At 53.6% G+C, this 19,199-nt stretch overlaps 8 protein-coding genes across 8 annotated transcripts; 4 read left to right on the top strand and 4 right to left on the bottom strand.

Annotated features, from left to right (window-relative positions):
• Positions 1-34: 34 nt before the first annotated feature.
• N7474_010326 (DNA damage response protein RcaA) lies at positions 35-2,372 on the top strand (the record flags this gene model as incomplete). Its single annotated transcript, XM_057201736.1, has 5 exons — positions 35-71; positions 119-181; positions 238-317; positions 368-519; positions 572-2,372. The coding sequence occupies 5 exons, from the start codon at positions 35-37 to the stop codon at positions 2,370-2,372; spliced, it is 2,133 nt and encodes a 710-aa protein (XP_057048007.1).
• An 866-nt stretch (positions 2,373-3,238) lies between these two features.
• On the top strand, positions 3,239-5,009 carry N7474_010327 (uncharacterized protein; the record flags this gene model as incomplete). Its single annotated transcript, XM_057201737.1, has 2 exons — positions 3,239-3,692; positions 3,748-5,009. 2 exons carry the CDS (start codon positions 3,239-3,241, stop codon positions 5,007-5,009), a joined length of 1,716 nt encoding a protein of 571 aa, XP_057048008.1.
• A 417-nt stretch (positions 5,010-5,426) lies between these two features.
• Positions 5,427-6,820, bottom strand: N7474_010328 (glycosylphosphatidylinositol-alpha 1,4 mannosyltransferase I; the record flags this gene model as incomplete). The annotated part of the gene is made up of 3 exons (XM_057201738.1): positions 5,427-5,618; positions 5,674-5,781; positions 5,831-6,820. The coding sequence occupies 3 exons, from the start codon at positions 6,818-6,820 to the stop codon at positions 5,427-5,429; spliced, it is 1,290 nt and encodes a 429-aa protein (XP_057048009.1).
• A 296-nt stretch (positions 6,821-7,116) lies between these two features.
• On the bottom strand, positions 7,117-8,716 carry N7474_010329 (Zn(II)2Cys6 transcription factor domain-containing protein; the record flags this gene model as incomplete). The annotated part of the gene is made up of 2 exons (XM_057201739.1): positions 7,117-8,542; positions 8,661-8,716. The coding sequence occupies 2 exons, from the start codon at positions 8,714-8,716 to the stop codon at positions 7,117-7,119; spliced, it is 1,482 nt and encodes a 493-aa protein (XP_057048010.1).
• Positions 8,717-9,323: 607 nt separating this feature from the next.
• Positions 9,324-11,749, bottom strand: N7474_010330 (uncharacterized protein; the record flags this gene model as incomplete). The annotated part of the gene is made up of 3 exons (XM_057201740.1): positions 9,324-10,322; positions 10,374-11,457; positions 11,523-11,749. The coding sequence occupies 3 exons, from the start codon at positions 11,747-11,749 to the stop codon at positions 9,324-9,326; spliced, it is 2,310 nt and encodes a 769-aa protein (XP_057048011.1).
• Positions 11,750-13,111: 1,362 nt separating this feature from the next.
• N7474_010331 (glycoside hydrolase family 2 protein) lies at positions 13,112-15,835 on the top strand (the record flags this gene model as incomplete). The annotated part of the gene is made up of 4 exons (XM_057201741.1): positions 13,112-13,239; positions 13,291-14,218; positions 14,277-14,730; positions 14,784-15,835. The coding sequence occupies 4 exons, from the start codon at positions 13,112-13,114 to the stop codon at positions 15,833-15,835; spliced, it is 2,562 nt and encodes an 853-aa protein (XP_057048012.1).
• Positions 15,836-16,561: 726 nt separating this feature from the next.
• Positions 16,562-17,311, bottom strand: N7474_010332 (bZIP transcription factor; the record flags this gene model as incomplete). The annotated part of the gene is made up of 4 exons (XM_057201742.1): positions 16,562-16,725; positions 16,781-17,067; positions 17,124-17,184; positions 17,251-17,311. 4 exons carry the CDS (start codon positions 17,309-17,311, stop codon positions 16,562-16,564), a joined length of 573 nt encoding a protein of 190 aa, XP_057048013.1.
• Positions 17,312-18,327: 1,016 nt separating this feature from the next.
• On the top strand, positions 18,328-19,191 carry N7474_010333 (uncharacterized protein; the record flags this gene model as incomplete). Its single annotated transcript, XM_057201743.1, has 1 exon — positions 18,328-19,191. One exon carries the CDS (start codon positions 18,328-18,330, stop codon positions 19,189-19,191), a length of 864 nt encoding a protein of 287 aa, XP_057048014.1.
• Between the last annotated feature and the right edge of the window lie 8 nt (positions 19,192-19,199).

Here is a 19,199-nt window from a genome sequence, read left to right on the forward strand (position 1 = left end):
GCATCTCTGTTTCTCTTGTCTCACACACTCCCCAATGTGGATCCTGGATTCGACGGGGGATTTCCTGGACGGTATGTCTGGAGTGATGCGTCCCTGGCAGTGACTGACGATTGTCAAGGGAAGCGAGTGTGGCTGCGTCCGGGAAAGAAGTACCTCTTTGGGCGTATCAAGCAGGATGACGGTAAGCTCCCACCCAGCTTTGATGCGAAGGCGTTCTCACTGGTTTATCGTAACTAGTCCGTCATGCGATTTCTCACAACTCGATCTCACGAAAACACATGACTATCGAGGTGTCCCCTGTTAAACCCGGCGATGGCGTACGGCTTCTCATTCATCCTGGAGAGGTTGGTTGCTGACCCAGAAGCAGTCTCAGATTTACACAAGATCCGAAATCACCGTGGCTGATCTGGACTCGAAATGCGGGACCTTTGTGGATGGAGAAAAGCTCACAGGAACGAGCAAGGTGCTGCGCGGGGAGGAACACGAGATCAAGCTGGGCAGGTATCAGCATACTCTGCGGTGCGCCATCTCGCCTGGTCTGCCCGGGTTACTCGCTGACGAGAGCTTGCAGGATAAAATGGCAACCCGTCACTCTAAGCTTCTCATTCTCCTCGAAGGAGATGAGGGCAAAGGACCCTCTCGCCCACGTCCGTTCTCGACTGGAAGACCTCGATATCAAAACCATCATTCCTTACGTGGTCGAGCAGACCACACACGTGGTGCAGAGTAAACGGAACACGGCCAAGGGTCTCCAAGCGCTCATCAACGGCAAATACATTGTGCAGGACTCCTACATCGACGCACTCGTATACGCGGCCACGCCTGGCGACCTCGAAAATCTGGAATCATTATCTCCTCTCGAGGCCGATTTTGACGCGGCCTGGCCGGATGCTACGGAGTATCTCCCGCCAGCCGGTAAGGAACCGATCAACCGACCTGCTGCTTCCTTTGCTCCAGACCCGGCTCGGATCAGCATCTTCGAAGGATATACATTCGTCTTCGGAGATTCTACACAATTCGACAACCTGCAGGCGCCTATCAACAATGGACAAGGGAAGGCGCTCTTCTATCAAGTGGAGGACGGGGTGTCTACGGCAGCCGATATTGTGCAATTCATGAAAAATGCAGCTGGCCGCAAGGGAGCGGGCAGTGATCGAGACGGCCCAGGTGGTGTGGTCTTGGTTCGCTTCCGGTCCAAGGGTCAATATGAATCGTGGTCCATCGAGGTGGGCAATGAGGTCGCATTGATGACAGACCAGCGCGTGATTGAACAGAGGGAGTTTCTTGATGCCATCCTCGGGAGCGACGCCTCCCCTCTCTGTCGCCCGCTGCCTAGTGAAGAGCCGAGTCATGCGTCTGAGCGTGCCCCGTTGTCTCGGACTGAGCAGCGAGCTTCGAGGGCGGAGAAACGTGTGCAATCACCCTCCAAATCGCCGCCCCAGACCCAACCCAGTCAACCTGCTCCGGCTCGGCCCAAGGCGCCTCGCGTGCGCACCTTTGTCAGTAAAATGAAGGCCTTTGATGATGGCTTCGACATGGACTCGGTCCCAGTCTACACGCCGGAGGAAAACCTCACAACGTCTCAGCTGGATCTCGAACCTCTCGCAGCCCCGCAATCCAGTCAACATCCAAGTCCGGTAGAGGAAGAGGCTGAAGAGGATGTGGTGTCAGAATTACTTCCGGGTGCCCGGGCAATGAAACGTCGTCGTGCGGAAATGAGCCAGCACCCGGATACGCCTGCGACCACTGAGTCCGATCCCATCCGGAAGCCGAAGCGCCCCAAGCTCGACGTGTTGGAAGCTGCACGAAAACATCGCGAAGAAGAGGAGCAACAGCGACAAGCACAAGAAGACACCTATCCAGTGGCCTTGACGGACCTGGATGTTGATCAGCTCCGGAACCTGGCCATTGTGGAAGAGATGGAACTTCCTGCGCGGAATCCACCTGTTGCCGGCGACTCCCACTCAGACCGATGGGATGAGCGATGGAACGGCCGTAAGAACTTCAAGCGGTTTCGCCGAAAGGGAGAGCCTCGCCATGCCCGACATCGTGTGCAGACTGTGATTGTGCCCCTGGAAGAAGTGACGCGCAAGGACTTTGGTATTGGCGACCACTACTGGGTCAGCAGTCACAAATCCACCGATACCAGTCAAGCAGCAGACCGAAGATCTCATCAGAATCCGGCGCGCGAAGATCCGGCTGCATCTATTCCAGAATCGGCGCCAGGTTCGGCTTCTCCTCCGGCTACTGCCCCGGATCCTACCCCAACCCCAGCCCCAGCCCCAGCACGTCGGCCCTCCAAACGACCGCGAGAAACACGTGAATCGGACAGCGATGATGAGCTGCGGTTCCGCTTCCGGCGCAAGCGGTAGGCCCAAAGCTGTTTTGATTTTCTCGCATATGATTTTAACCTGCAGCTATTTGTAACTTGTATCGATACCCTGACATGAGTGAATCCTCTGATTGTTGCCGCGCGGCTAGTCGTTTTCGATGGGGCCACACGAGTAAGTATTACTAGATCGAGCCCGGTGCCTGGTGGTGGTGTTTTCTAGTCGGTCCAGGTTCAGGGGAAATACTAAGTAGAAATAAGTAATTATAGTGTCATACTAGACCTTTTGTCCCAGTGGATCAGTGGGTCCCGATCCGAGCCCTAATTAAGTGTCGACATTGATAACCAGATTCCCTCAGTTTGTGTCACTTACTCACCTTCTCCCCCTTCACCTTTTTTATTTGCTTCGTTTTCTTCTTCCGCCTCTTACTTCCATCCACCCCTCTCTCCTTCCTCTTCAACCCTACCTCTATTTCTTCCCTCCTTGTCTATTCGCTCCACTCTCTGTTTCGCTTCTCTCCCATCATCTATGTCTCCCTCCGCCCATTCCCTCATCTTCTCCCTGTCTCAACGCTGCCCAGACGCCTAACCGCCGACTTGCCCACTCTATCCCAAACTCACTCCTGCCATCTCCTCTCGATCTAGTTCTGTTGGTGGTATGGCCAGTTGCAAGAACTGCTGACGGCAACTGATCCTCCGATTTGCTCCCGGCCCAGCCGTGCAGTCTGGGCCGCTCCGTCCTAATCTGCAAGGAACTACGCCCTCACCCTTCGCTGTGAGCATGTGCCTCCTACTTTTTGATTCTTCGATGGACTGACCAGAACACTTCATGACAGCTCTCTGCCCTTCCTCTCCAGATCCCCCACACCTTTCACCACTCCACCGCTGGCCCCATCCTTATCGCGCCCCATGATATCCACCATCCCCCCACCCCGGCCCGTGTCGGTCAATTCCTTGGCCAGAGCCCCAGGCTCTGTACTGGCATCGCCAGTCCAGAAAACACTCCGCAGCACCAGCACGGGGATTACACTTCACGATAGCCTCTATTCTCCCAGCTCCTCTCACTCAACTCCCGTGTCCGCGTTATCTTACTCCTCGCTCGCCCCTCCCGACCTGTCCGCATTCTCTTGCCCACGAAACTCTCCGCGGGAAGAAACAGAGTTTGCAAACCTCCCGATTGAGATCCACGAGGCGATCATCGATCATTTGTTCGGTGAGCGGGCATCCGCGGCCAAGGCGAGCAAATCGACCGTGCAGAACTGGGAGAAAGCCCTTCGACACCCCCGGCGCAAGGCGCTTTCGAACCTTTCGCTGATCTCCAGAGTTTGGACACCACTCGTCCAAGGCCGCATTTATCGACACAGTGAGTTTGCTTGACTCATAACACGGCGTGTATGCTGACATCGTACTTCGCATAGTCAAGGTCAAAGGAACCATTGACGGACTAGCTGAGTGTGCAGAATGGTTTGCAGCACACCCGCACCTTGCCGGCTATGTCCGACATCTAGAAGTCTGGGTCCCTGTCTGGGGCAATCGAGCCATTCGGCTTCTACCACGCCCTCCGGGTCGACGTCCCAACGCCGCTATACCAGACCCACTCGAAGCCAATATGGTAGCAGCCTGGGGTCATGAAGACGTTCCTCATGGCAACGATATCCACTACTACTCTTCCACGCAAAATGCCACCTTGGACGAGATATTCCAACACATCCAGATCTTTTTCCCCGGTGCTCGGGTGCTCACGCTGGAAGGAGGGCATTGTAAAAATCCGCCTATGATTCGCCATTTTCGAAACGAACCCAGCCAATCCAGAGAGCTGCCCTCGCGCCAGAATCTGCCTTTGCTCCCCAACGTCCAGACGTTTGTGATGCGCGGTGCCTGGAACCTCATGCGCGGTTGGGGTCACTGGTACACTCTGTCACAAGCGCTGCCAGCACTTCGAGAGTGGCATTGCGCCTATGCCCAACCAAAGCCAGAGATCTATTTCACCATGTCGCAGGTCCTGGATCGACCGCCGCCGTTGATCCGCCATCTGAACATTAGCCTGGAAGGATTCTACAACAACAAAGATGCGGTTAACGCGGCGCTATTCGGCGCTCGCGTGCAGGTTCCGCCAATCTGTGGCTTGCTGGGTGCTATTGCGCCGAGCCTTGAGACATTGTCTTTTACTGGCAAGATATGCGTAGGCTTTTTTGAGTCGCTACGACGGCACGCTTCGTCGCAGTCGTCAGGCCTCAAGTCCCTGGATCTGGTGGTTAAAACATGCTGTCACGGCCCTGAACCATCCGATTCCATTCCTCCCACCGCCCTTCTTTCGGGTATCACCAATATCAATTTTATTTGTGCGTTCGAAGCCCTGGTGATCGGAGCCGTGCAGAGTCTTGAATGCCTCCCATCGCTTGACAACCTGCGCATTCGCTTCATTGACCTGGACTCGACATCTCCATTGCTGAACCCGTATTTTCAACTGACAGGCAACGAGTGTACGGGTCTATGGAGCTACCCAATCCTCGAAGCGCTGCAAGCCAGCCGTCCGTCAGCGCACTTCGTCGAACTCAACGACGGAATCCACTCGCATTTCGGAACCCACCAGCAGGCCTTGACGCTTTATCCGCGCTCTCGTCCGAAGAGCATTCACGTCAGCACGTACCGGGTGATTGCTGATGCATCCAAAATTTAGGCGGTTGTGAGACCTGTGACGGCGTTTCCTTGTTTTGTGTACTTTCAATTTAGCCGAATACCCCTTTTCACAGCTTTTGTGCTATTTATTTGTCGAGAAAGATCGGGTCTGGTTCTGTTAGGCATGTTTTGCTGCGGGTTTTAATATTGTGGGAGCACCTTAGGGGCGTGTACTAAGCGAAGCAAATGTAAGCCCGGCTGAACCTCAGTAATTTCCAGATTAACGGATTCTATTGAGAGGGCGAGTATTTCGCTAATTCGAGCCATCTGGTAATGGTTATTGCCCCATAGAGGAATAGCTCATATATTCTGGCTGTATATAATTAAGCGACGTTCGTGTATTGGGGAATTTCTGCATTTCTCTATTTCTATGCATAAGCTATGCAGCGCGTAGAACGGAGTAACAATCCAGTTCTTATCATTTCTGCTTGGACTGGACAGACTTTGTGTCATGCTCAATCTCGTCTCCAAATTCGCCCACATCCTGGACGATAATGCCCAGAATCCACACATTGACGGCGAAGAAAAAGAGTGACGCAAAAAAAAGACCGGGCACAAAAGACGAGCGGCCGAGGAATTCGAGATTGTATCCCTGATGGAGCCAAAGTGCCTGGGAAGAAGGTCAGAAAATAACACGAGAGTAAGTAGACCGATCAGGAACACACCTGTGCAATAACCCAGAAAAAGGCAGCTGAGAGGCCCAGGGTTGGCCTGCGCATCAAGGACGAAGAGGGGAGGTAGAAAGGTAGAAGGATCAAGTACCAGAGGAAATACTGTGCAAGTCAGCCGGCAATCCAGATATGAGTTGAGAGGTCAACCTACCTGGCTCGTACACACTTTGTTGAAAGTAACAAAAGCAAATGTTTGAGCAAGCATAGCGCCAGCAAGGCTCTTCTTTGAGAGAACAAGCGGCAAAGCAACGACAGCAAGGATTATCTGAGGCAAAAAAGCCAGAGCCTCAAAGTGCGAATCCGCCCCGCCTGCAGCGGAGAGGTACAGCAACGTGCTATATGGGGAAAAGTTGTGGCGGTGGTCGATGCGCGTGAGGTGGTGGAAGAAGGTGTGGTGCAGGAATGGCATGCCGTACAGGGTATACATGGCGATATTGAGGGCGACGAACGTCGCCAGCGCAGAGACGGTCAGCTTTATCCGGGACGGGGTGACAAAGGCCACAGCACGCTGAAGCAAAGTCGACTCCGCTGGTATCGAGGGGACACCATCGCGCTCGGAATCCCACCACCAGAGAATAGAGATGCCATAAATGAAAGGGTAGATCTTGAAGTGCACGGCAAGGCCCAAAATAAAACCAGCAAGCAGTGCCCTACGGGTCAGAGTTGCCCACAGTAGCGCCGCAACCAAAACCCCAAGCAGACCCTCCGCACTGCCACGGGTACTGATATTCGCAACCATAGGATTTAGCAACCACACCGCAGAGACATATCGCAGGGCGCGCTCAGCAGGAAAGCGATAACATTTAACAAGCAGTTGCACAGCTAGCCACCCGGCAAGAACATCCGACACCGCGAAAAGGATCTTGCCAAAGGCAAAAGCCAGCGCAGACCAGGGCGGAGAAACCTCCCATGCAGTTGGAAGAAGCATCCACGCCAGCAGGGGCGTGTAGCGATACGTGTCGCGCGCGTAGGGCGGTTGACCCTTGGACACGTAGCGCGCCGCGTCGGTGAAGACCATGTAGTCGATATCGGTATATTTGACGGCGGAGTGCGCGTCTTGCCAGCCACCGTAGACCAGGAGCACCAGGCGGAGGGCGGTGGCTAGGAAGAGGATACGCGGTGTCGAAGTGAAGAGAGACATGGTTGATGGGGTGTGTGGTCTCTTTTTTCACACCACTTGAAATTCAACGCCTGGCCTCTTCTGGCGGGCACGTTTTCGGAGTCTATACAGAATCGACGACATATACGTCACGCGACATCCAGAGGTGTAAACATGCAGTAATTGGCTTTTGCAATGGTTGTTGAATGTTCACTGGATTTGGTTGAAGTGGTGGAAAAGGGAGGCGCTGAGTCAGCGGGTCCACTCCAGCGAAGTATGAGATTTTATATTCAGATTCGGATCAAAAGTGGATTTCGCTTGTTTTACAATTCTTCTCACTATGACCAATCCACATCTATGACTGAGTCTCCAACCCTATTATTCCTTACAAACAAACGAGTCTGTTTCGTTTCTGCAGAGTCGATAATCTTGTACACCGTCACGCGGTCCTCCTGCCCGGGTATCCTCTGTTCCACGGGCAGATCTGACAGCTGGGCCTCTTCCAAGTTCATGATCGCCTCACCAATCCTAGCTTCCCGGCGCCAATTATACAGACAATCATGGCTTGGATTGGACGCTAGAAGTTGAAGAGCTTTCCGTCGGACTAGGGGCAGGCGGCACGAGGCGGAGGCCATTTGCAGAGCGGGGAGGGCGTGCAGCCGGAAAGTTGGCTCTGAGTCGGAGTCTAGTAGGATTAATTCCTCTGCCAAGGACACTATATTCATGTAGTGATCATTCCATCGATCGTGGTCGGTTTCTTTCCACGGAGGATTGCCAAATGTCCAAAGGACGGCGAGAATATAGTCGATGTGAAGCGAGACAACAAAGCGTCGGTCCGTCAGATAGCCTTGCGGTGTCTGTAAAAACCTCTCGAAATGATCAAGCCATGTCTGGTACGTCTGCTTCAGCATCGTTGACTGCGTAGCGTTATTCTTGTCCGAACTAACTTGCACGATGGGATCTGGCGAGGGGCTGAGTGTGACGCAGTAAGTCATCACAGAAGTTAGGCAGTGGCGAGCATCCGAGATATCTGTGAAGTCGGCAGATATCTGCAAAGTGCGCGGATCAGTGAAAGGCGAGAGCCCTTTTGCCTTCTGCGCAAAGTGGCCCATGTAGATATTCAAGCGGAAGAACATATCGCGCAGCTCCTTGTATATAGTCTGCGAGTCGCCCACAGACTGTGCCATCAGTATTGGGCCTGATCGGGCGAAAATATTCAAGCCTGCTTCTATATGTCGGAGTGACTCGTCGACGTTCCCTCTGAGCAGTTCCAGAAACACGAATAGACCGCAGGTAATCAGGGTGAGATCCAATTTTGTATTTCCCGGTACTGATGATTGCTGCACCAAGAGTCGAATCGACTTGTTGTATTGATTCAACATAAAAGCTTCCGTGTAGCCCAGGCGATCAACTCCTCGGTATCTCTGGTGCGCAGCGCCAACAGCAGCGACAGCATGTCGGACCACCGGCTCAGAGTGAGTCAGTTGCGGAAGGAGGTAATCCCAGAGATTCGCCATGAAATATCCGACGATGGCGCGCGAGGTCTGCGAGCAGAAGAATGAGATATACTCTCGCTCCCTGGGGTCACCCTGCGGGAGAATCAACCGGCCATCAGCGGTACAGGTGCTGCGCTGGTACGCATCGATGACATTCTGGCGCAGTTGTCGTTGCGAGAGGTTGATGGTGTAGCCATCGCATTTGCGGCCTGTGGTGGTGCATTGTCCGCACGCCGGTTTCTGCTGATCACAGCGGACATGACGGGCTCTGGAATTAGGCTGTTAGTTCACTAGCAGCTTGGCACCCAATCCTGGCTACAAATGCAGGAAAGCAGCCTGATCCGAGGGTGGATGAGGTGTGGTGGAGGGAGTTAATTGGTACTAACTTGCAAGTCATGCAGCCGTGGCCGCTACCCCTGCCGCGAGAGTTTTTGGGAGCCATTGTTTCTTCAGCATTACTTCGGGATGACTATCACCTTGGGTGTCAGTGCAGTGAAATATTATATCCACGACGCAGCAAATGACAAGGGACTCGACCCGGCAGGATCTCGCTAGTTAGGGTGTCAGGCAGTGCAGAGACTTACGCTGCGGCTGCAGGGCTGAAAGGCGGAAGCGAGGTGACGCCTGGCCCCCACGGGGCTATTCTACTACACTACACGGTTAAGGGCAAGAGTGTGGTTTCGGGGCTAGGAAAAAAAATCCGTATTCCCAAGGAGTTATGCGTGGACCGTTACGCGTCCACAGCAAAGTAAGATCCAATCCGGGTCGTCGCAATTTGTCAAAGTACCCTGTCAATAGATCGGGTGATGCACTACTTTTGTGCTATCTTGCCTGCATCCGTGGGATCCGAAAGATCGTCTGCTTTTATGCCTATTATGGTGACGGTGAAGGAGACTTTAATTTTGCTTGATTGCCAATAACCCATTGCTTCGCTGCATGATTCGTTTCCGCTAACAATACCCACAATATAACCGATGATGTCTGCTGAAAATGACAGATACGCCACACGAGGACCCCACCCCCTAACCCCCTAAAAATCACAACTGAAATCAAAGATAGGTGTTGGGTGTACTATTGACAAAATAGCCCGAGTCGGTCATTGGCCCAAAATACGGCTGGGGGGCGCCGTATTTGGGGCCTTTCTCGTGGTCCGGCGTGAACAAAGGCATACTGTCACCGCGGACGTCAGTTTCAGTAATTCCGGGCCAGAGACTGTTGTCACCCCAGCTGAGGTATTCAAACAAGTACTGGCCGCCATTGTCGTCACCAAACGGGGTAGCCAATGGCTCAATAAACCCATTCTCCCCGAAAGAGAACCCGCCACGAGCGGCATCCTGCATCGGAAACATCATAGACGTATCCCGGCCAGCGGGATAGTTTCCTGCAGGGAGAGAGGTCGCGACGGAGTCCGAGCCATGGAAGTCGTCGCCCCGCTTGCTAGCCTCGTAGATGCGCGACAGAGAGTCCAGCGACCGCTTCGCCGTATGGCCATAGGATTGCATACGTGCCAGAGTCATCATGGCGGTCTCGACCTGCGCCTGGCAGGACTCGATGGAGGCCCGCGGGTCATCGGCGGTGGGATCATTGAGGAAGAGACCAATCAATGGCACCAGGGAGGCCTGGAAAGTCCACCAGACGGCATTCCAGCCGCACAGTTGATTGAGCTGAGCCGTGGCGGCGATGTTCTGGATAGACAACTCGGCCACCTCGCGGCATTTTTGGATGGCGGTGCGCTCTTCTGCGCGGAGCGCGATGTAGGGTACACGTCGCATGGCATAGCTGAGCAACGTTGGTCGGTAGAGGAGCATGCGCTGATTGTAGTAGCGCCATCTCATGACGGTGCGGACGGTGTTGATTGACTCGGAGATTGGCTCGTGGTCTTTCAGCACGGAGGGGAGGTTCTCCCACCAGTCGAGGAGTTGGGCATCGGCATGGGCCATTTCTTGGGGTTTGACCAGCGGCGCTGCTGCGAGTGAGTCCTGGACTTGAGTCGCGATCTTGGCGAATCGGATGTTCTCGACCAGCGGGAGGATATCGAGGACGTTTTCCTGACCAATTATTAATACTTTTTTTTAAAAGTTTCAGACCAAAGCACAAACCTTGTCTCGACAGTGAGGTGGCCGGACAGTGATATTAGGACCAAAGCGGCCCATGGTGGGACGGCCCAGGGTCATGCCTGCCCATGTGTCCATGCAGAATAAAGACCACCAGACACGGCGCTTGAGGTCCATCGAAGCAATCCTGGCTGGGCTAGGCTGCTGGCGAGTATCAGTGAACTCTTTATGCATCCCCAGAGCGGACGCCATCCGCAAGGCGGCTCCCATCAGGGACCATGCCAAATGGGGTTGACTGATGTAGTGACAGTACCAGCCGCCGATGAGACCCAGTGCTTGGATGGTCTCCAAGTGCTGGTCGCCCAGAGAGCTTAGGCTCAAGTGGCTTTTGCAGCGAAGGAAATACGTCCGGTGTGTTCGGTCATCGTGGCCCGTTGCCGCGATGCTGCCCAGGGCGAGAACGATGTTAAGGAGCGCAAGCCAGTAGTCGTCCCTCCGGCGACCGGTCAGGTACGTCTCACGGAATGACTGCTCGTCAATCAACGGCGCAAATGCCTGGAAATAGAGGAAATAGGCATCGAGCATCTGCATTTCCGTGGGCGGGATGCGCGCCTGCGGCGGTGTCACCGGCTGATGCTGCCATCCGGACGGCTCGGTGGTTGCATACTCCTGACCGTTTGCCGGTGTGCGTGCAAAGTACGTAACGGCGCCGGGGTCCAGCCAGACAATGACTTTCAGGGCGGCCTGGATGGACGAAAGCCCCAAATAAGAAGAGGGCTGCCTGGCCGAGAGGGACAGGGCGTTCACGTCGTCCGACACACCCTCGACCAGCAAATCCCCGGAACTGGCATGGCGGCTGTCGGGCAGCTCCTCGGGCATGGTCTGCAGGGCCTCAAGGTTGTCATCTTCATTTGACAGCGGGGAGACATGCGCTTCCACCGACGGCGAAGTGGCAGGCGAGGCCGGGTGCGGCAGATTAAACCCTGAGACTTGGGAGTGCGTGGCCGATGTGAGCTCGAGCAATTTCTCCCGCGGCAGATTCACCAGCGACTCCGGCGCGAGATTGGGGAATAATCTGCTTAGCACGCTGCGGTACTCGTCCAGCGTGGTGGACAGTTTCTCGACATGTCTAGTGGCAGCGTGAGTTGGGTCTTCATTCATGCAAAAGGGGGGAACCCCCAGGCCAGCGCTTACCTGCGTGACGGACGCGGATCGGAGTAGTGACACTGATCAGATTTCTTGTACCAGCGACAGGCTTCACACGGTTTCTCGCCATCACACTTGATCTTGCGATGGCGACACGAGGTGCAGGCGCGCAGGGTGGTGACACGGCGGCCGACAGACTCGCGGCGCTCCGTGCTGGGCCGGCGGGCGGGCGTGGTGGCCCCGGGATTCTCAAAGCCCTCGAAGGTGTGGAACATTGTGTCGGGAAGGCATGTTCAATAGAGACCGAGATAGAGCATAATGACTACTATAAAACCAGAAAGGGGAATCACGCGATAATATGCTGACGATGCGTCTTCAGGGGAAGAAGAAGCACTCAACAAAACAGCCGATGATGTTGATTATTATGTGGAGCCCGGCTGATCCGCCTGAATCCCCGCAATTTTGCCTTCGCTTAAATCGATCATTAGAGATCGCCTTTTGGTGTCCGAGTTGGATCTGCAACGGTGGACTCTACCGATCGGTTGTTCCTATGATTCCCGTCTCTACACACCTAACTTCATTGACCCAGCAGCCTGCGGTCGAATGTCGGGGATGAAATGATGACGATTATTGCTGACACGCCTCCTTCACCGGGGTCAATATTTGGGGCCTATTTCGCTTCCACATGCTCTGCACGCGCCACCCTGGGCCCGTCCGGTAGATGGGCAGCACAGTCGCCCAAGAGGGGCAACCCCCCGGTCTAGTTGCAGGGCATTGCATTGTCGCCTTGGAGAACCCTGCACCCGTGGGAGACACGAACCTTGCCGAGCAGCGATCGTCTGGGGAAACGGCTAATGTAGGGGTGGCGGGCCTGCCCGTCCGAGAGTAGTGAGTCGTGCTCTTTGTTCCGGCCCGGCTGAGTGAAGTTAGGGCTAAGTCGCCCATTCACCCAACACTCCCAGCATCCCCGTAGAGTAGAGCCTCGTTGGCAAGACCACGGGGTGACTTGGGCCCCCGGGCGTCTCTAAGCCTTTACGCCATCCGCATGGTCATCATTCAATATGTGTGAAGGGGATGGAAATTGCCACGGAGAGGGGCGTCGGATGCCAAGACCCAGTTATACTCTCCCGAGCCAGGGTTGGTCGGGTAAACCAATTCATCCAGAGTTTGTTTGAACGAGTACGAGACGCGAGATGAGACACATCGATAATAATCTATCAGTGGATCTCTGGGGAGGACTCCACTTGTGGGATCGAGTCTGAACATTTTAACACGGACGATACCACGATGTAAGTCTGGGGAAGTCTGGGGAAGGGGGTCAGACGGACGAGGCGCCAAGTGGTGCCTGCCAGTCGTGGATAAATAGGACCGGATATTCCGGGATGGGGTGATTGGCTCGGGAGGAGGCCAACTGTGTCAAGTGAAACACTCATTCGGACAAGAGGAAGAGCAAGTGAAGCTGGACGGAATCCACGCCGTGTCAGGTGAGCCGCTAGTCCCGTTCGGTCCCGTGACCCCCTCCGTGCCCAAACAGGAAAACACGAGGGGCTTATCGATAACACTCTGGGGAAGCTCCATGGTGCGACATGGGCTATAAAGAAGCCATCTGCCCCGCCCAGGGAGAAGCTCAATCAACCATGCCGAACCTGGTGCAATTGCCCCTCACCGAGGGCTGGAGCTTCCGAGACCGCGATGACGCCGATGGATGGATGCCCGTGCCAACCGTGCCGTCTGCCGTGCAGCAGGACCTCATAGCCAACAAAAAGTATGTCGCAATGGCCCCAATGGTGGGCTATTACTAATAGAAAATCCCCAGACTCGAGGATCCCTTCATCGGATTCAACGAGCTCAAAGCCCGTTGGGTCAACGAAAAGTCATGGACCTATCGCAACAAGTTCCAGAAACCCGCGGCACCCGCCGGTGCGGCCATTGTCTTGGCCTTGGACGGCCTAGACACGTTTGCCACGGTCAAGCTGGATGACCAGGTCATCTTGAAAAGCGACAACATGTTTCTGGCGCACCGGGTGGACGTGACCGATGCGTTGAAGGAGGAGGGCGAGCACACTCTCGAAATTGAATTTGACTGTGCCTTCCTGAAAGCGCGCGAGCTGCGTGACCAACACCCGAACCATGTATGGGTTGGGTTCAATGGCGATACATCACGCCTGGCGGCTCGCAAGGCGCAGTACCATTGGGGCTGGGACTGGGGTCCATTCCTGATGACGGCGGGGATATGGCGCCCAGTGCGGTTGGAAGTGTACACCGCGCGTGTTTCGGATCTGTGGCCTCAAATCAAGCTGGCGGCAGATCATGAGACGGCTGAAGTGACAGCCACGGCCACGGTGGAAGCCGTCACGGGAGACAAATACACGGCTCGGTTCCGCTTGAGCCTGGAGGGACGCGAGATCGCCCTTCAGGATATCCCTGTCGGTGAAGATAAAACAGCAGAAGTCGCATTTCGCATCAACCAGCCATCTTTGTGGTGGCCCCACGGCTACGGCGAGCAAACTCGCTATGAGGTGTCGGTGTCATTGCTGTCGAGAGATGAGGAAGTAGATTGCACCGCTAAAAAGTTTGGAATTCGGACAGCAGAGGTAGTCCAGCAGACGGACAAGCATGGCAAATCGTTTTACTTCCGGATCAACGGAATGGACATTTTCTGCGGTGGCTCATGCTGGATTCCGGCCGATAGTCTACTGCCTAATATTACTGCGCAGCGGTACCGCGATTGGATTAAGTTGATGGTTGAGGGCCGGCAGGTCATGATCAGGTAAGTTTTCGTTGCTATCAATATTCAGAAAGAAACAAGTTAACTGGGAGTCAAGAGTCTGGGGCGGTGGCATCTACGAAGACGATACCTTCTACGAAGCATGCGACGAGCTTGGTGTAATGATCTGGCAAGACTTCATGTTTGGATGCGGGAATTATCCCACATGGCCGGGTCTTCTCGACTCAGTGCGCCAGGAGGCTATCTACAACGTGCAACGACTACGCCACCATCCATCCATCGTGATCTGGGCTGGCAACAACGAGGATTACCAGGTACAGGAGTCGTCGGGTCTGACGTACAACTACGACGACAAGGATCCGGAGAGTTGGCTGAAGACGGATTTCCCGGCTCGCTACATCTACGAGAAGCTACTGCCGGAGGTGGTATCCGAACACTCACCTAGCACATTTTATCACCCCGGAAGCCCATGGGGTGATGGGAAGATCTCGTCTGATCCCACGGTTGGGGACATGCATCAGTGGAATGGTCAGTTTACGTCCTGGGTGTTTATTTTATATTTCTCCTAACATGTCCACCAGTCTGGCACGGAACGCAAGAAAAGTACCAGATCTTCGACACGCTGGGCGGCCGGTTCAACAGCGAGTTCGGCATGGAAGCATTCCCTCAACGAAGCACGATCGACTACTTCATCGAGAACAAAGAGGACCTATTCCCGCAGTCGCATGTAATGGACTTTCACAACAAAGCCGACGGCCACGAACGACGGCTGGCAACGTACCTAGTCGAGAATCTGCGCAGTAGCACGGACCTCAATATCTACATCTACCACACGCAGGTAATTCAAGCCGAGACAATGATGTTCGGATACCGGGGCTGGCGACGGCAATGGGGGGACGAGCGACACTGCGGCGGCGCCCTTCTATGGCAGCTGAACGACTGCTGGCCGACAATCTCCTGGGCAATAGCGGACTACTTCCTAAACCCGAAACCAGCCTACTACGCCGTGAAGCGGGTTCTCAACCCCATTGCCGTGGGCGTGCGTCGCTCGCACCACGACTGGAGTGTCGCGCACGCCTCACCACCGAAAACCAGCCGGTACGAGCTTTGGATCGCTAGCAACAAGCCAGCACCTGTCCACGGCAACGTCGAGCTGCGCTTCATATCCACCAACACGGGGTGCGACATCCGGCCGCCGATAGTGCGGAATGACATCCTCATCGCAGCGAACGGCACGACGAACATCATAACCGACGGGGTGATAGACTACACCGCCGAACCAGAACCGCACGTCCTCTCCGCGCGCTTATGGGTCGACGGCCGCATCGTCGCGAGGGACGTGGACTGGCCGCAACCTTTCAAATACCTTGATTTCTCTGGCCGCGGCCTTCAAGTCGAAGTTAAGAAGGGTAAGAGTGGTGTTGATGAGAAGATATTGGCTATTCATACGCATAAGCCGGTTAAGTGCCTCGTTATTCAAGAGTGTGATGGTTTGAGACTGAGTGATAATGCGATGGATATTATGCCTGGCGATGAGCAGACGGTAGTTTTGACCGGAGTTGCGCCGGAGAGGGTTTATTATCGGTATTTGGGATTGGAGGGTTCTGAAGGGGAGAGCCTGTCTTTACTTTGAGACAGAAAGAAGAGATGGAATTGGATTTAGTGATCATCCTAGCTTAGGAGGCCTTGGCCCACGACGAGGTTATGATATCTGTCTACAAAGACCACTAAAAAGCAGTCGTCTCCACTACTTCAGATGCTCAATGACGACCTGTTCAATATCACCCACCTACCGGGGCCTGCTTCACTCCAAAGTCTCTCAAGCTGATAGTCGAGCAGTCTGAAATAAAATGGTCTCAAAAGCGTCCCTTCTCATCACTGCACCGAACCTAATATATCCGGTAAATGCCGCATCAGTATCAATATACTCTCACGAGCGTAGAATATACATACCCATGACATTTAATACCCTTCAAAAGTGACGCGCTCAACTCTCTAAGCTTGCTTATATCAAGCCTATCTGCCCACGATTGTTGGAGAATATAACACCATGCTTGGATAGGGCTAACTTCATCCTCAAGGACGAGCGTTTGAGACAACGATAGGAGTTTGGCAAATATGACGGAGGGATCCCGCGAGGGCGGAATTTGTTTCGACGGTGTAGATGGGGCACATTGGTGCTGATGTGGGTCGATGAGAGTGGCAGATACGAGGAGGCTATGGCCGTTGGGCTTCTCTTGGTGAGTCTCCAAGTGAGGAAGACAGGGACGTTCGAGTCTGGGCCTTTCTTAGGAAATAGACAGAGACACAGGGTAATTAGATGCCACTTACGACAAGACGAATTCCATTCCCATATCAGTCATTTCTCGATTAGATAACTGGTCGGCGTGTATCGGTTGTGAATGCCTTGATTGGCAAAGAGAAAGGTGAGTTGCTGGACAGGGAAATGGGGCCGGCTGTTGGCTAGTTGTTGACTCGATGATGTCGCCATGAGCTTGTGGAGAGTGGTCCGATGTCTGACCACTGTAAATGTTTTGACTGAGCAGATGAACGGACGGATTTTTCCTCTCAAAATCACCCCCCGCTTTGGATTCAGCAAATTTCAGTCCATTGTCGACATGTTCAAGGCAATGAGTCGAGTCCTTGGCCCCGATCAAGTCTGCATCACTGCCATCAGTTGCCTCTAGCTCACCATCAAGTGTGGCGAGCACTGATAGCTCATTTTTATCCAGAATACCCTGAAGTAAGCCGACATGATCGCGAAGATTCTGAACTTGCACGAGCAAATCCACTTCGCTTGCGCGTAGGCGCAAGACTTCCCTCTCGAGGCTCTTGAAGTACTGGTCCTTCCGCTGACGGTGCGAGCTTTTAAATATTAGCTAAAATTGTGGGTGTAAGTAGCAATACAAGACACATCGTACCGCTGAGCTCTTCGAAGTTGCTCTCGCCGCTTAGAGAGGGTTGAATGAGTGTCGCCTTTGGCTAAATGTCAGCCGGTTATTCTGAGAACGGAAGGCTCTCTACAGGAAACAGATTTGAGCTCTTTACCTGATGTAGTATCTTGCCCATTCGAGCGATGGCCTGGAAGGAAGGTAAATGCTTTCCTCATATTGATCTGAATGGTCGTGGCAGGTCGATCCCGGCTTCAGGGGTAAATGTGGAACCCAGAACAATGAGAAAAGTATTTCGAGTAGGTACAATTGGTATGAGTGCCTCCAGGGGAAGAAAATAAGTTGACAATCGTGGAGGGGAACTATCACTCCTCCCCTTTGATTCCATAATCAAGGGTTTCGGGCTTTCAGGCTAGCGACGAGCTTAGCTCCGGGTTAGGCGCCCCTTCCCCACAGCCAGGATTGTTGACTTAATCATTATCTCCTATTTAGGTTAGTGCGAATTTGACTTCGAGGTTGTTGATTCCGGAATTATGGATTGTTGACTTCATACCCAATTTGTGGATTGTTGACTTAATCATTATTTCTTGGACCTATCTGGTTCATAACCCATCGCAGCGGCTCCCAGGTTGTGGATTGTTGACTTAATCATTATTTCCTGAATCTATCTAACTCATACCATGTCACAGGGGGCTGCGGATCGGTGGTCGCCCAAGGACAGTATATAACAGAGCTCGCAAGAACGATGTCAAGTAACATTTACAGAATAAAAATTCATTTGCCTACCACTAATCCTTTTTGTGAGAGGCTGCCTCATTTCCTCAAAGATGATGTACTCTATTTTTTCTTTCCTCTTCCTGTGGATGACATTCCTCACGGGGTGTATACACGCCAGCCCCATGGGTGCATGCTCCAACAAGCCATGGCCTGTTGGCAAAGCGGTCTACCTTCAATCGAACGAGCATCAGAACTCCGTTATCTCTATTACTATAGGCCATGACGGTAAGCTCTGCGACGGCACTGTTACCCCTACGGGCGGCATGGGAGGTGACAGTATCGACGGTATGACCAACACACCTGCTGGTCCGGATGCACTCTCATCCCAAGGCTCGGTGGCAGTAATGGACAGTGTAAGCTTGTCGATACCGTCTGAGACTTACTTAGAGGGACTGTCCGGGCTCACAGATGTCACCAGTATCTTTTCGCTGTTAACGCCGGATCAAATTCTTTGAGCATGTTCAAAATCGACGACTTCAATGCAGCAAGATTGTTAATGGTCGGAGAACCTTCCGCCGTTCCCGGCGAATTTCCCGTCACTGTTGCAGCTTCAATGAAGCGAGGCTTAGTATGTGTGGGATATACCGGAGCAAAGGCCGGTGTCTCTTGTGCTCCCTTCACGCTCGAGGGACTGGGCCCGATGAAACAGGTGCTTGATTTTGATCTCAACCAGACCACGCCCCCTACAGGCCCCACGAATACCATCGCCCAGGTATTTTTCACTGAAAATGATACTCGTCTTATTACCACTGTCAAAGGGGATCCGACTACCAATAAGACCGGTTTCATCTCTGTTTTGCCATTCAAAGATTCCTACTCATCTACATTCGAAAGCCACGATGTACGGACCTCCCCACCCGGAACTGCTGTGCTTTTTGGCGGTGTTAGTATCCCCGACACTTCTGATCTATTCATAACGGATGCATCGTTCGGAGCCACACTTCTCAGCCTCCATCCGACTACAGACAGGGTGTCTCTCCTGCACAAAACCGTCATACCTGGTCAAAAAGCGACGTGCTGGGCCGCATATTCCAAGGCAAGGGAAAGTGTCTTTGTCACTGATGGGGCAGCCGACCGACTGGTCGAGATCAGTGAACATGACTCAAAAATCATGTCGACTCTTGACTTGAAAAACGGCGATCCTGGACTCCTTGATCTTAAAGTTTCTGGCCGCTTTGTGTATGCGCTTTCTCCCGGCAATGGCACTATGCCTGCCGCAATCACGGTGGTGGATTCCTTCCAGGGTCAGCAGATTCAGTATTTCCAGCTCGAAAAATGGGGTGCGGGCAAGCGCTCCCAGGGCATGGCTATTCTTCCATAGAAAACCAT

This window comes from Penicillium riverlandense, assembly GCF_028828495.1.
Source record: "Penicillium riverlandense strain IBT 135883 chromosome Unknown utg000009l_segment0_segment0, whole genome shotgun sequence".
NCBI lineage: Eukaryota > Fungi > Ascomycota > Eurotiomycetes > Eurotiales > Aspergillaceae > Penicillium > Penicillium riverlandense.